The sequence below is a fragment of the Catharus ustulatus genome, chromosome 27 (genome assembly GCF_009819885.2).
Source record: "Catharus ustulatus isolate bCatUst1 chromosome 27, bCatUst1.pri.v2, whole genome shotgun sequence".
Taxonomy (NCBI): Eukaryota; Metazoa; Chordata; class Aves; order Passeriformes; family Turdidae; genus Catharus; species Catharus ustulatus.
The window spans coordinates 157,772-173,133 of NC_046247.1; the positions used below are offsets into that span (position 1 = coordinate 157,772).

The 15,362-nt window shown below is 55.6% G+C and overlaps 2 protein-coding genes across 2 annotated transcripts; both read right to left on the reverse strand.

Moving 5' to 3' along the window:
- Nucleotides 1-3,770: 3,770 nt before the first annotated feature.
- GPAT4 (glycerol-3-phosphate acyltransferase 4) lies at nt 3,771-12,951 on the reverse strand. The gene is made up of 13 exons (XM_033081328.2): nt 12,910-12,951; nt 10,514-11,497; nt 7,941-8,010; nt 7,318-7,615; nt 7,160-7,234; nt 6,641-6,730; nt 6,433-6,526; nt 5,852-5,967; nt 5,569-5,624; nt 5,179-5,264; nt 4,831-4,959; nt 4,674-4,753; nt 3,771-4,113 (listed from the first exon to the last, which is right to left on the reverse strand). The coding sequence occupies exons 2-13, from the start codon at nt 10,676-10,678 to the stop codon at nt 4,005-4,007; spliced, it is 1,368 nt and encodes a 455-aa protein (XP_032937219.1). The 5' UTR covers nt 10,679-11,497; nt 12,910-12,951; the 3' UTR covers nt 3,771-4,004.
- Nucleotides 12,952-13,139: 188 nt separating this feature from the next.
- On the reverse strand, nt 13,140-14,504 carry LOC117007961 (protein phosphatase 1 regulatory subunit 3C-B-like). Its single transcript, XM_033081438.2, has one exon. The coding sequence runs from the start codon at nt 14,502-14,504 to the stop codon at nt 13,638-13,640; it is 867 nt and encodes a 288-aa protein (XP_032937329.1). The 3' UTR covers nt 13,140-13,637.
- Nucleotides 14,505-15,362: the final 858 nt, after the last annotated feature.

Genomic DNA, 15,362 nt, shown 5'->3' on the forward strand with positions numbered 1-15,362 from the left:
GGCATGTGGTCCAGGGTGGCCTTGTGAGGCTGAGCCACAGAAGGGTTGGGGATAGGATGTACGGGGTAGGGTCTGCATGCCAGGCAGGGGAAAGGACCATGCTGTGGTCCTGTGCGTGGGGCAGGAAGTGACCAGGGAAACAGGGGAACCCTGGAGATTTTCTCAGGGGTTTCTCTGGTTTGGGTGTGTACCAGCAGCAAGAGCTGCTGGTTCAAAAGTCACTCACTGGGGCCTCTTATTGGAAGCTCTTAGCAGCAAATAAATATCATTTATCTTAACGGTGTGAGTGAGAGCCCATTCACCTGTCGGGCCTGCAGGATTGATGTGGCATCAATAGCCCCAGTGTGTTTGCCTGCCAACCTGTTGGGCCCCCCCTGCTCTGTGCTGCACTCCTGTGCAATGGGGGCTGCACGTACAGGCGTGTGTGTGCACATGGGTCTGCACACCCCCTGTTCTGCCTCCCCGTGGCTCACCAGTGGCATGCCAGCTGTGGATGCTGCACAGGGCCAGCTGTCCTTACCTGCCTAGGACACCAAAGGAGCCCCAGCTGGCACAGGCACAGCGCTGAAGGCCAGGCGGTTTTTCAGCCAAGAGCCAACTAAGTGCCAGCCAGGTGTGAGCAAACACGTGGGCTGTGTCTTGGAAGGAAATTGATAGCAGATAAGGTGCTGCCAGCCCGTCAGGCACAGATTAGCAGCATGGCACAGGCATGGAAGGGGTGGGAATGGGGCTGGTGGAGGGATGCCCTTCCCTGCTGCTGCAGGCAGTACCTGAGTCCATGCCTGGGACAGCTGAAGCTCCTGAGCACTGGGACCTTTCACTGGCCCCGAGCACCAGCCTTGTGTGGGGCTGCAGATCATCACTCTACAACCTGCCAAGGCCCCCACTTGGCTTAAAACCCTCTCCAGTCTCTCACTGGGCTGTGGGCCCTTTGCAAGGAGACCTGACTGCTCGGTGCCACTTGGCCAGAGCTTAGGGGACTACTGTCCCTGCACAGGGCCCTGTCCACCTGTCCAGCCCCTGCAGTGAGCACGGGGCTTTTAATGCTCCCCCCTCAGCCATGCAGCCCCTCCACTGCCTCCATGGGACAGAGTCTGGGCCAGGACAGAGCTAATGGAGCCTTTGCAAGGATATGGGATGGCAGCTCCCGTGGGAGCATGGTGCTCAGGGCTGGTGCAAGAGACACATCACGTCTGTGGACAGAGCCGGTGCTCAGCAGGAGCAGGTTCCACATGGTGGGAGAAGTGAGGGGCTGCTGGTGGGATATTTTTTTAACATTTTCTAAGCTGCCCAGCTTGGCTGACAATTTTTAATGTACTAACTGCCTGGTCCAGTGAGCTGATTAATTGGTGCTGTGGAGATCAATACAAAACAGAAAATTAAAACAATTTTAAAGTGATTAAGTAGTTTAACACCTGTCTGATGCCACGTCAGGGCTGGGAGACAAATAAAGCAGGTGGCAAAGGGCCTGCTGTAGCCAGGGAGAGTGACAAATGGCTGCTGCAGCCTGGCTGCCCCGTGCATCCCCACAGTGAGACAGGACCCCAAACAGTGCTGATCCATGCAGGGCCCCAGCCCGGTAGCCAGCACTGATGCCCTCTCCTCCCGATGCTGCCCACTGTGGCTCCCACTTTCTCACTTGCTGCTGTGGCAGAGCGGTGCCCATCAGTGCTGAGGTCTGGACAGGAGCAGTCAGCAGTGAGCAGTAGCTCTGCCCACCCTGTGCCTGGTGCTGTGCCGGGCTGTGTGGGCAGAGCCCGGAGCCAGCTGCGCCGGGGGTGCGAGCACAGGCAGGCCAGCCTGGCAGGCAGATGGATGGCAGCTCCGCTTCAATTCTGCATCCCTTTTCTCCCAGACAAACCCCGTCGGATTTTCATAAATCAAAGCGCCACACTGTTTAATAAAAATTTATTGACTTACAAGTGATTATTTATCAAAAGGCCATTAATAGCAGCTCCGGGAATGATGTGCTACTGGGTGGTGCGTGGAGACTAATAGCAAATCAATGCCAGCATCCGGGCAGAATGCATATGAGGGCTCCTGGCCCCAGTGGGGTGCACGGCTGCTGCAGCCGGAGCCGGCAGCCCCTACCCCGTGGGCCGCCCAGTGCTCCCCCCCCGGTTATTTATTGCTTACAAATGAAATGATCGATACTTTTAATCTAGAGCTAAATTTATTAACTTTCTCATCGGAGAGAGACATATTGACTGGGGGCATGGGGTGGGAGAGCCAAGGAAAGATGGATGTGTGCCTCCTAACCTGTCCAGCCAGCTCCTTGCTTGCTGTGGAGTGTCCTGAATGCTGCTGGGGATGGTCCCCAAGCGCAGCAGGATGGCTGGACATCCCACAAAGCCGAGGAGGGGTCTGCACACCACCATGGTGTCAGGGACAGGGCACCCAGCTGCAGGCTGGAGACTTATGGGCACCTGCAGCTGGGTCCAAGCACCTGAGGACATGGCAATGGGGTGGGGACGGGAGGCCTGTGGCCTTCAGCAATGCCTGAAGAAAATGTCTGTCCCATCCCCAGAGAGGAGAGCTCTGGGGACACAGCCCTTAATAGGGCTCAGGAACAGCTGCTGAATGGGGAGAAGTGAAGGAGAGCCTGGAGACTCTGCCTGGGCAGCGATGTCCGTGTCCCCAGCAGTTGTGTCCCCAGCAGTTGTGTCCCCAGCAGTTGTGTCCCCAGCTGCAGCACACGGGGAAAGGCTGCCCACAGTACCCAGTGACCACGGCACTGCCTCACCAACCCATGGCTCACTGTAGCTCCCTCCAGGGCTCGCCAGGCCACAGCACGGTGCAGGGATCTTCCATCCAAATGGCCCTGAGCTTGCCACCAGAGCAGCAAAGTTCCATCGGGCAAATAAAAAAAAAAAAGCGCAGGAAAATTCAGATTTAAGGCCACTTACACAGAACACCTGTCCTCACCTGACATAGCAGATGCCCTCCCCAACAAACATTTGTACTTGAGGTACAAAAGAGGCACTTAAGTGACTGCCTTCTCCAGAGTGCTAGAAAATGCAAGCAGGCTTCAGCAGGTAGCAGTGAAACAGCACTTGCTCCTAAGAGTAGAGAAACCAGTGTAAGTGCTCAAGTTTGTGGGAATATAAGGAAAATGGGAAAGTACATGGGACAAATGCTCAAATGCAAGTTGTTTTACTGAATAATTTATGTGCAGAGCATTAAGGGGCACCACCTCCAGCACAAGATTTCAGTTTTCTTACAACAAGTTGATACTATGCATGTGTGTGCATGACAAGGTCAGATACCACGGTTTCCCTCAGGAGACATTTGAAAAGGGATTTGCTGCACTAGCCATGAAGTCTTGGGCTCTCCTACACACCCTAGGCTGCCACTATAGCATGTACAGATTGCTCAGAAGCCCCACCTGCCACTGCAGTGACACCTGGCACCCTGCAGCCCCAGGGGACAGAGGAGGTTTCCAAAGGAGTATGATCCTTATGCAGCAGGAGCAGTGAAGAGGCTGGTACTGTAGAAGCAACAGTCTGGGTGAAGCTGACAGGAAGGTGGCAAAATAAAAAGATTTCTCCTGGAAATGGATCTGAAAGTGGCCTGAGAAACCACCTTCTGCTCTTAAGGGGTTATGCCTCACACACAAGGGGCACAGGCTTATGATGATTCCCTTGCTTGTCAAGGCAGCCAATTTCAGCACAGCTCACCAGTTTTTGTGCTATGGGAGACTTGTGACTGACACACATGGACATCACACCGGTCCTTCCCTGGGGCTAGACACACCAGACGGAAGCACAGGACACCGTAAGAGTTTCATTTAATACTGCCCCTGCAAGGGGCTTCACTGTAACAGTAACAAGAAGGCATCTTTGCCACGAGCTGCCAAAGGCCTAAAGACTCCAGGCAGCAATAGTACCTCCGGGAAACAACAGCCAGAGGATGAAAGAGTGAGTCCAAGCAGCTCTGGAGTAGCCCAAGTCCAAAGATTCAGAGTTGCTCCAGACAAGCCCTGGTTGGTGCTGGAGGCAGCAGGCTCAGGAGCGGCTCCGGTCTTCATGGCTGCCTACAATCATTTTGCTGTAGAGTTTCTGTTGCTCCTCCTTGAACGCGTCTTTCACCTTCTCCCTTTTCAGTCCTCCATCCCTGGGGAGAAAGTCATGTCAGAGAGGCTGCAGGCAGGCACCATCCTCGACTGGGACTGTTCAGGGCAAGTCAGAATTCCAGTGAGTGTTGTCCCTGTACCACACACTGCCAGGGCACACTGCAGACCACCTGTCCCCAAAGGGCATCCCTTTCTTACCTGGTTCTACCTGGAGCTGCCCCCATGGCCCTGCATGGTGCTCTAAATACCACCTGTGCCAGAAACATGAGCTACTCTAGCACCACTAGAGGAGACTGCCTGCCTGCCTCCCGGGCTCTGAGACCTCAGTGCCTGGAAAAGCAAGTTCCCAAGCTGAACACACCTTGCTGAGTAGAAACAAGACAAACACAGGGCATCCCAGTGTAAGCTAAAATCACAGAATGAAGACCTGATGCCCAGCATACAGAAGTAGCAAAGACTTTGGTCCCTTCTACAGAAGAACATTCCTCCAGAGGCTTGCTCTACCCTATGCAAGAAACAAATGGAGCTCTACAGCCCATGAGCACATGCCAGCACACAAGAAATTGTGGCACCAGGGAGAGAAAAGCCTGCTTGGACTCACCAGAGCAGATCAACAAGGCCCCCCTGCCTGGCAATGGCTGACTTCACTCGATTGGCAAACTGCACTGCGTCCTCTTCAGGCTGTGGTAAAATAAGACTGTTCAGCAGGAGCAAAGGGCCAAATAGGAAAGCAATCAGACAGGCTGGCTTCACCTTACCTGCCTAGTCATTGGGGGCAAGTACCAGACGCTGCATACGATGGCCCAGCTGGTCATCATCCTGAGGAGGTAGGTCACCATGCCGTATTTGCTGCTGTTCCAAAAGGCATCTCCAAACTGTGGGTCATACTACAAAGGCACAAGAGTTCATGGAAGTCAGGCAGTGGCTGTACCCTCTCTGAGGCTCCAACTTCCACCCCAAACTGAGCTACAGGTCAGCTCTCCCAGAGCACAACATGGAGTGACCTCAGCTTTCCTGTGCCCTCAGACCAGGCTGGACTGAGCTGCCAAGACAGAGATACAGAAGGACAGACAGACTTGTGCCCTAAGAACATTGCCTTGTCATACCTTGATGGCTACAGGGTAAACTGTGGCTCCAATTTCAAAGCTCCCCTTTTTGAACATCATCACAGATGTGTTGTTGATGCATGTTCCTGTAAGAGGCAAGCACAGTCTTAACTTTCCTCTGCAAGTCAGTTCAGAAGTCTAAGCTACAGGCTTAAGGGCAGGGCCACAGGAACCTAGCAACCCTCCCCTAACTCTCAGTCTAAGCCCTGTTCTCTGTGTGCACATCATGTGCGACTCCTGCATCCTGGGCTCACTCAGCTCTAAAGACACAATGTCCCTTTTGTCTCAGTGGAGGGTCTCAAACCCTTGCCAGTGTAAGAAGGAAACAGAAGTGTGGTGCTATTTCAAGGTGCCTTCTCCATCTGGTGCTTCTCTCTTTGTTGCACTCACCTTCTGGAAAAATAAGAATGGGCAGTTTGCTTTTGTCCTGGACATGTTCTGTGAGCCTAAACAGAAGAGTGTCAAAAATTAGCAGAAGGGACAGACGCTCCCAGTAGCAATCCACACAGCACACAGTCCCTAACCTGCAGTCACCAGGAACTACCAGGGTGCCAACAACAGGGGCACAATCTCCCAGCACCTATGCCATGCAGTGTCCTCATCCAAGGGAGGTGAGCAGCCCTCTACCTCCCCCAGCCTTCAGACCCACCCCTGCATCCAGCAAGTGTCACACCTTCTGGCGACAAGGTGACGATCTTTGACCTCAGAACGTTCGAACCAGACGTGGGGACAAGCCTTCACCATGGCTCTCTGTATCACACCCATGAGCCCTCCATGGATCTGACCCACCTGAACAGGGCAAGAACACACAAGTTACAAGACCAGGGCACACATGGAAGTCAAGGCAGCACCCAGTTTCACAGCTAAACTGAGATTCATCTTCCTATCCCTACCCTGGAAAGGCTAAGAGCTAAAGTCCCAGGTGCTAACTTGACAGGCAGATACAGCAAACCCCAAGTGCTTTCCCTGGGGCAGGAGGTCCAGCTGGGAAAGCGCTCTGCCCTTCCAGCAACAGCAAAGTCTAGAGCTCTCCTTGCCAAGCTGTGCCCACAGACCCCTGCTGCTTTGAGTTCCAGGCTGAGCTTGCACAAACACCATGCACACCAGAGCCTGGCAGTGCCCTGCCATGTCATGCAGGGAAAAGTAGTTCTACATGCTCAAAGGACTCCTGCTGTCTACTTCCTGCCCCATAACAAGCTTACTGCTCCCTCCATGCAGGCGGCCAGGCCCAGGCAGGCAGGGCTGGTCCCTTACCATTGCATAGTAGCCATCACTGGCCAGGATGATCACATCAATGGGGGAGGTGTGATTGGCCACACAGATGCCTCCATTTCGGGGTCTGTTTTCTCTGGAGGCAAAACAAAGGTAGAGGTGATGAAAGAGGAAGGAAGCATGAGACCTGCATAATGCCCAGTGTGGAGCACCTCCTGGGCAGGGACAGCCTGGAGCAGACAGGCCTTACCTGTCGTGGTAGGTGATGATGGCTGTGAGGGCACGCACGCAGATCCGGTAACACATCAGGTGCACGTGTTTGCTCAGGAAGTCCTTACACCTGCAGCCCAGGACAGAGACCATCACTGCCCAGACCTACAATATCCCCTGTAACAGTGCCACTCAGCCCAGCTCCAGGCTGTGGAATGCAGCCAAGCCTTCACACCTCTGCTACAGAAACACAGGCTGACCTGAGATTTGCCATCAGCTTATGATCACTGATTCCTAGCTCATGAGAATAAAACTTTGGCCTTTGCTCTTTTCTGGACTCCTTTCAGAGGATAGGGCCGAGTGCTCTGCCACCAACTTAGTGCTCACATCTAGGCCCTTTGTTTAAAATGACAGGGTGACCATTCCTGAGAGATCACAGCTGCCAGGGCTACCTGCTGAGTCTGCAGGTGGTAGAACAGAGTAGGGAAATTTCAGGATTATCAGGTATCAAACTGAATGGAGTGCTGCCCATCTGCTCTTCCCTCGAAGATGAACTCACCTTCCATTTGGCAAATATCCCACCACTGTGGTACCAGTCACCAACAAGCTGATGCCAGTAAATGCCAGGGCTATCCTGTAGAAAGAGAGAAACCACATGCTAGCAAAACCAGGCCACCAGCACGTTCCTGGCAGGCAGGGCCCTGCACCAGCACCCACCTGAGGGGCAGAAGGAAGCAGTAGCGGATGAGCACACCGAGTCCCCAGAGCACAGTGAGGCGCAGGCTGATGTACTGGAAGTTGTAGTTGGTCCTGCTGAGCAGGTTCCAAGACTCCAGCTCTTCAGCTGAGAACCTCTTGGTCACTTCATCATCCATGATGGTCTCAATGCCTTTGCGGCAGAAATAGAAGATGTCTGAGAGCTCAAACTCAGGGGTGTCCAGCGCCTTGCCACTGCCACTCCGGCGGATCTCCTTGATCTCCTCCTCCAGTGACGTTGGCTCCTTTGCAATGATACCTGCAACACACCGTAGGCAGCCCTGAGCCAAGTGTGACTTACCCACTCAAAGAGAGACCAAAGCCAAGGCCCTTCCTCACCACCCTCCTCAGGGTCCCCTTCCTTTCTCTAGTCCAGACAGGTGGAAACCAGCCCTCCCCACTATCTAGAAATGAAGCACTCCTGGGGTGCTTCCCTGCCCTTCCTGTGAAGCAGAGCTCTCTAGAACTCTCTCCAACATGGAAAAGACTTCCCAAGAGACCTCAGCTGCTTGGAGACATCACATGTACCTCACCTCCCCAAAAGGATTTTGAACTCCATGCACCCGTGCAGGGCAGGATCTCACCATTGACATAGGGCTTGTACAACGGATGGTTCTTCTCCTTGGCACCACGCTCTATTCTTAGTGTTGCCCACTGCAAGACAGACAGGACAATCAAGATTTGCAAGGTCTATAGCTCCACACTACTGCCCATTTTAAAGCTGACTTTGGGGAAGGACCACAGTTCAGGGGAGAAGATGGGGTTAAAGCAGGAGGTTTTCATACAGAACTGAAAGAGTGAGTGATGAACCCAACTGAACTGAGGTGGAAACAGAGACTGGCCTGGAAACAGAGAGTGCCAGAGGGTAGAAGAGTGCTTAGTGGTGAGACAGCACAGCAAGATTTTCTGCAGTTTCCATGACCTCTCAGCTCTGCTGCACCTTGCACATGGTTGCCACTGCACAGCTTCTGGCTGAGCTGTGCATCCTGCTGGGGTGTCTGCACCACAGTGTGGGAAGCTGGTCAGGGGACCAGTGCTACTTTTCAACCCTTGTTTCTTCCAAATTCAAAGCAGTCTTTGTTTTCAGGTTGCTGCTGAAAACATCAGGCTGATGATGGGATGGGATTCTTTCCCCTGATTCAGCTAATGGCTGCTGCTGCTTCTCAGCTCAGCAATCTGCCCAAAACAGCAGCAGCAAGCACCCTCAGACAGCTGGTTGCCAAATCCTGTGCCAGGACTACTTGTTCTCTCAGGTAATTGTCAAGGGCACCAGCACAAACTGCAGGCTGTATTTCTGTGCAGTTTCCCTGCCTGTCCTCCAAACAACCTTCACAGCCTGCAATTCATATAGATCTGGAAGGACAAGCTTCTGAAGGAGGAGAACTTGTGTACAACATGCTGATCTGTGAAGAGGGGAACTTGCTGGGAACTCTGGCATCCTGATCTCAGCCCATAGCAGCAGCAGATCAGGAGGCAGCAATGAGGGAATGCTAATTGCATCTGGAGTGTCCCGCTCACCTTGCAGCTGCCACTGCCAGCAGCTAGAATTCCAGGATTGCAGAAGATTGCCTATATACTGCCATCCCTGAGGTCAGGAGAGGAGCTCTGATCTTGCAGGAGATAAGCAGCCTGTGGACAAGGCAGTGCTTGCAAGCCCAGCATATCTCCATCCTGACTGTGGCAGCAGCAAACCCAGCCTCCCACCTGAGTCACCAGGCAGGTGCCCTCCCTCCTCACCAGCACAGGTGTGCTGCTGCCAGCCAGGTCTGGCAGCTCAGGCTGTGTCCCACAAGCTTCCAGACTCTGCCACGCTCCCACTCGCTGCCCCTCTGGTTCCCAACACTGGCCTCCAGCGCTGGGAAAATATTTTGAGTAAATAACTGCCCTCCAAAACACAATTCTGAATCGTCAAACTTAATGAGTGAATTTTCCACCAAATCAGTGACTAATTGTGCATGAGTGCTCCTCTATCCCATCACTAAGATTCTTTAATAAATATATTTCCTAGTCTTCTCAGAAAAAATAGTTTCAAACGCCAATATAAGTGTTGATAGTAAATGTTCCTGAATTGAAGGAATGAAAAAGAACACACTGTGAAAAGTTCAATTTAAAACATTTCTTTTGCCCACTTCAGCCAGTAAATTTGTAACCAGGTCTTTGGATGTCTGTGTTAATGAAGCCCCTCACAAAGCCCACGGTCTTCCCATTGTTTCCTCAGGATTTTGGGAGGACTCAAGAGTTTAAAGAGCTGAACACTCTGAGCTACAGGGCTGTCTTTCCAAGGGATACTCTGGGTACCATCAGCCCACTTCCAACAGCAGTAGCTATACCATACATCCTTTAGCAGCATGAACTCTATATTTAAGAACCTAAAACCTCCCTAGCAAATACTTTGCCTTTCACCCAGGATGCCAGGGTAGGGTGATATAGGCTTTACCTACTACTCGTAATAGATATAAAATTCTGGCCTGGTCAGGAACTTGCTTCAAGAGGTGCTGGCTCACACACAGCCCATAAAATTAGTCCACCAAAGGCAGGCAAGGGAACAGCATGACAACAAGATGGAAAATTCCACTTGGCCTCTCTGTGCCAAGAGGGTCGGCAAGGGCAAGGGCTGCTGGTTGCCCTCCAAGGCAGCAGGTCCAGACACGGCTCAGTAGGTGACACTCCAGGACAGGAGCACGTTGAGAGCTCTGGGGTCTGGCCACAGACCACTCAGGGCTGGCAGCACAAAAGTTCTGCCTTACATCCTCTGCTCCTGCTTGGCCCAAATGTGTCCTGGAGAGCAGCAACCTGCTGGCTGCAGCCTGCTCCCTCCCCATCACACCTGACACCAAGCAGCAGCAGCACAGGAACCCCTCCAAGCCACCCCTCACATCCTGCTGCACTCCTGCCGAGCCCTGCTAGACTACTGCTTTACTTGAAGACTTACTAGATTAATTACAGGGAAAAAACAGCCCACAAACAAAGGTCTTGTAAACTGCACTTGGCTGAGATGAGCCAAAGAGGTCAACTGGCAGCAGCACGACATCCACAGCCCAGCCTTCCACACGAGTCCCCCACAATGCTCTTCTGAGGTGAAAGCCTCTCCTCCTATCATGACCACGCTTGGACAAACCTCTGCGAACACACAGAACATTCTGAAAATATTACTTACCTGAAAAATCTTTAATAAAGTTTTCATGTAAACCTTGCGGATGCCAAAGGAGACTCCAAAAATTGCTGGCACAATGATGAAAACCAGAAGCAGAGTGAAGAGGACAGTTATGGAAATCCCCAAGAGATTAACCACTAAGCTGTCAAAGGGGAGCAGGAGGAACATGGTGAAGGGCCCAGGCAAGGCTGGTGCCCTGCAGCCAAACAGAAGGGCTGCTCTCAGCAATGAACCAGTCCTCCTGTTACTCAGCAACAGTCTCACACATGCACTGAGTCTGCAGCGTGCTCAGAGACTCCATTCCAAAGTTCACATCCTTTCGGGGCTCTGAGAGAGGGAATGCAACAGGATCACAGAGAGCACTTGGGAAAACAAGCCCAGAGTCTGCCAGGAGCTCAGGTGAGTTCAGATGGTGCAGGCCAAAGAGCTCAGAGCAGATGGTGCACACGCACTGGTTTGTCCATGGGCAGGTGGTGGGCACGGCAGCGATACGACTGCAGGAATGGATCCCCTCCCAGGCTGCCACTGAGCAAGTCCTGCTGCGAGGCAGCTTGTGGAGAAGCTGGCAGCAGAATCCCCTTCTGGCTGCTGAGAGCATGCAGAGTCTCTTCAGAGGGACAAGGTGGAGTCCATCCCTGAGCCTGCATTGGAGGAGATCGAGGGAGTTGGCACTCGCAGGAGCCTACCGTACGTGGAGCTATTATTGTTCTCTCCACGAGGACATGCGCACCAACGCGGGTCCTTGCATGACGCCTGGAACAAGTTTAATTCTGGAGGCCCCTGGCATCCACTCACGCTGAAGGGTCATTACAGACACGAACGAGGCTTGTGCTCCTGGAAAGCTTTCAAACAGCGAGTTGGCTTCTTGGCAGATGTGGCACCCACATGCCACCAGCAGCACTGGAGGAGAGCAACTGAAGTCAGGAGATCGGAGAGATGTCAATGCAGAGAGCGCGGCAGGAGGCCAGGGACAGTGGGCTCCAAAACCTGGAAGGCAGTACTTGGGCTGAGGTCACAACCATTCAGAGCAGCTCCCGAGACAGCAAGGCTGAGACTGATACTCTAGCTACTGCCTGTCACTGTCACAGACCTGGGAATCACCTCCTGGTGCCATTCATCCTGTATTTTCATACCATGCACACCTCAGATTGAGCAGACTCATCCAGAACCGCACCTACGGCACAGGATGCAGCAATCCGGTCTCAAGTACAGGAAAGGAGTGACAGAAAACCCCTCCTTCATAGCAAAGACCTGATCATGTCTCTCATTTCAGGGGCATCCCAGAGAACAGAGGAAGCCAGGTACCCAGATTCCTGGGTAGGCATCACTTCCTCTGCTCCTGTACATCTCATCCCCAGTGACAAAGGGCAGATTTACAAACAGCTCAGGACAGGAAGTTAGCCTAAGGGAAGAATTACTGCTCATGATTAGTCAAAGAGGAACTGGCTGGGGCATCAGTCAAAGGTCACACACCCACAGGGCCAACGGTGGCTCGTGACAAAAAATGACTCTGCTCAGGGGAGACTCCCCTCCGGACACCACCTTCACCAGGCTACGGAGTCTCAACCCGAGTATGGGATTTAACAGGTACCCGAGAAGCACGCAGGTTGTCTTGTATCCCTGTACACTATGTTCCAGCTGCTGGTTAAACACTGCTGCACCAGTAATGTTAAGGACAGCGTTAGTGCTTCAAAGGCATATACACACAGACCACTGGGAGAGGCAGCTCGTCAGCCGCACGTGCAGCTGCCCATTATGCCACAGCTGTCACCCATCGGAACCAGGACTCGTGCCGTGAAACTGGTCAGACCGGCCCCCTGGGACGGCAGCCGCGGCCGTGAGGAGCTCAGCTGTGACTGCGCTGCCCCGTGTCACCCGCCACGGCAGAGCCCACGTGTGCTGCAGCGCTGCCCGAGGGCTCCCGGCGGGCCCGGCACCGCCCCGGGGCTGGGGCACGGGCGGGCGGGCCCGGCAGGCACGGACACCGCAGCCCGCGCCGCCGTTCCGGGGCCGCAGCGATCCGCCACCGTCCGCCCGGACAGCAGAGCGGGCACGGCCCGCCCGGAGCCGGGGGGGCTGCAGCGACACCGGGGGCGGCGGCGAGGGTCGATCTCAGCTCTGCTCCCCGGGGCCCGGCCCTCCCGACGCCCTCCGTCCTCAGCGTGCGCTGGGAGGGGCGCGCGGGGCCGGCCCGGGGGCACTGCGGCGCGGCCGCAACGCGAGGGAGGCCGCGGTCCCGGGGATAACGGCGCGCGGGCGGGCCGGGCCCTGGCCGGGAGCCCCGGCCTGGCCGCGCGCCGCGCGGAACCGGCCGTGCCGGGCCCGTGCTGGGCGGGAGGGGTTGCGGAGGCCGCTCCGGGCGGTCACTCACCGGCGGTCACTCACCGGCGGTCACTCACCTGCCGCCGCCGCCGCCGCCACCGGGCCCCGCTCCGCCCCGCCACGTGCCGTGCGCGCCCCCGCACCGCGCGCGTGACGTCAGCGCGCCGTCCGCGGGACCGCGCCCGCAGCGCCGCCCCGCTCCGCCCCCCGCCCCTGCTAGGGGGCGCCTGCGCGACCGCGAGTTCCCGCGCCGGCGGCTGAGGGCCCCGGCCCGCCCCACCCCGGCAGGCGGACGAGGAGGCAGGAGTCGCGAAGCGCCGTCACTTTATTAACTCCCCGTTACAGCACCAACGAGCGGAGGCACCCCGCCGCTCCCCGCCCAGGAACCCCGCGGTGAGCCCTCCTCGGCACAGCGGTTTGGAGAGCGCCTGCATCGGGAGGCCCGGCAGCGCCAGGATCGCGCCCCTCCGCAGCGGCTCCCTCCACACAAGGCACTTGGGCAGCGTCGGCCCCCGAGGCGGCTCGGACACGGCCGCGGGTCCCAGCCCACAGCCCTTCCCGTGTCACTCCCCTACTCTCCTGTTGCCCTGAGAACCTACACGCAGGAGTTACTTCAAGCAGCAGCTTCCAGCCTCTGTAGCAGCAGCAAGAAGTGAAAAAGCTTCTGCAGAGACTGGCAGTTGCTCATAGAGCAGCAGACCATGAAGGAGCTAACAAACCCGTGAGCAGAATCTTCTGCAGCTGACCCCTCCTTTGTACCAGTTGGGACAGGGAGGGCATCTACATCTCTCCCCGCACTGCCTTCCTACCAATAAGGAGCTTGGGTCTCTGACTGCCGCCAGCTCTGCAGGTGAGAAAGAACTAGAGCAGCAGCCCCAGAGGTGCCAAGATGCTCCCAGGCCCTGCTGGCACTCTTCACAGCATGAGAGGCAGGACGGATCATGCCCACATGGCAGATCTTGTAGTTCTTGCCATGGTTGTTGTCCCAGTGGATCTTTTGTCCACACTGGAAGGAGACGCAGAACTCTATGCCCCTATGGAAAATGGATGGCTTGGGCAGGGTAAGCTCAAAAGAGAAGATGTCTGTGTCGGCTGAGCCGTACGTGCTGTGCATGTACTGGCAAGAGATGTCCCGGAAGCTCTTCCAGCCATCAAAGGTGATGCGGACCATCACTTTCTTCTCGTACTCGATGTTCCTAACCTTCACTGTCCCTGACAGAACACGGTCCTGGATCAAACAGCTCTCCAGGCAGACAAAGTTGCTGAGCAGGCTGTTGCGGAAAGCCGTGTAGTTTGCAGACGGCTGTGGGAAGTCCAGCACATACCTGCACACTTCTGGGCGTAAGTCCCGCAGCCTCGGTCGGAAACAAGCAAGGTCTGACAGGGCATGCTGCAAATCACAGAGGTCCTCCTCAATCTTTGAGAAGAAGCGGACAGCTGTCAGTGAGAGCCCCTTCATATCAGCAAAAACGACCCGCTTCTTCTTCTGGCCCTTGCAGCTCTTGGTACTGTCTCGCCGCTCTGGCTCAGGTTCTGCGCTCAGCTTCTGGTTGAGACAGGATCGGAGGGGTTTGCGGCCTCGGCTGCCCCGCAGCTCCTCGTAGGAGTTCAGCAGCTTGCGGATGGGGGGCGAGTGGCTCAGGCAGAGCCGCACGGCCAGGTCCACGGGCATGGCTGGGGGGGCGACAGCCCGCCCGCTGCACACCTGGAAAAGCCTAGAGGCGAAGAGGGGGTCAGGCGGCGCGGCCCCCGCCATGGTCCCCAGCGCCCCCCCGCCCCCGCCCCAGCCCCGCTCACTCGCCGCAGCTCATCGCGCTCCGCTCCGCTCCCGCCGCGGCGCCTCCGCTCAATGGGGCCGTGGGAGCGCCCGCGGCCGGGACACCCCGCGCCAGCCAATCAGCGCCGGCGCCGCGCTCCCGGCGGCCAATGGGGGCCGGCCCCGCCCCCCGGGGAGCGCCGGTACCGGCCCGGCTCGGGCCAGGGCACAGCGCGGCGTTCCACCGCGCCAGGCTGGGCTAACGGCACACAAACTGGTGCCGGTGCCAGAAAAACATGAGTGCTTTTGGAGGACCAGTGTCTGTGCAGCTATCAGCACCGGGAGATAGCTCTGGGAGAAAAAGGAGCACGTTCCTCCGATCTAGTCTTTAATGGGGGAGGTTTGAACTGCTTTTATGCACGCCTTTCCAGATGCTGCTCCAAAGACAGCTATTCTCAGGGTGTCTAAGCAGAGAAAAGCCCAGACCCTCGGCTCATCCTCTATCAACTCAGAAGCTTCTTACCCTAGATGTGTGTGCTGAGAAGAAAATTCACTCACACCCAAGCACGCAAGAGACACTGTGGTGTCCCTGACATCCATATTCAAAATCACCCTCACTGTTCAGCTCACATGTGACTCCTTGACAGTAAAGACTGTCACCTAAATCAGATCACCCCTGCTTTGTACTCCTTGCTAATCTCCCCAGAGCTGTCTAGCCATTTATGTTAAGCAGCCCTGATTGTTCCTGCTGACAGCACAGATTTTCATCAGCTC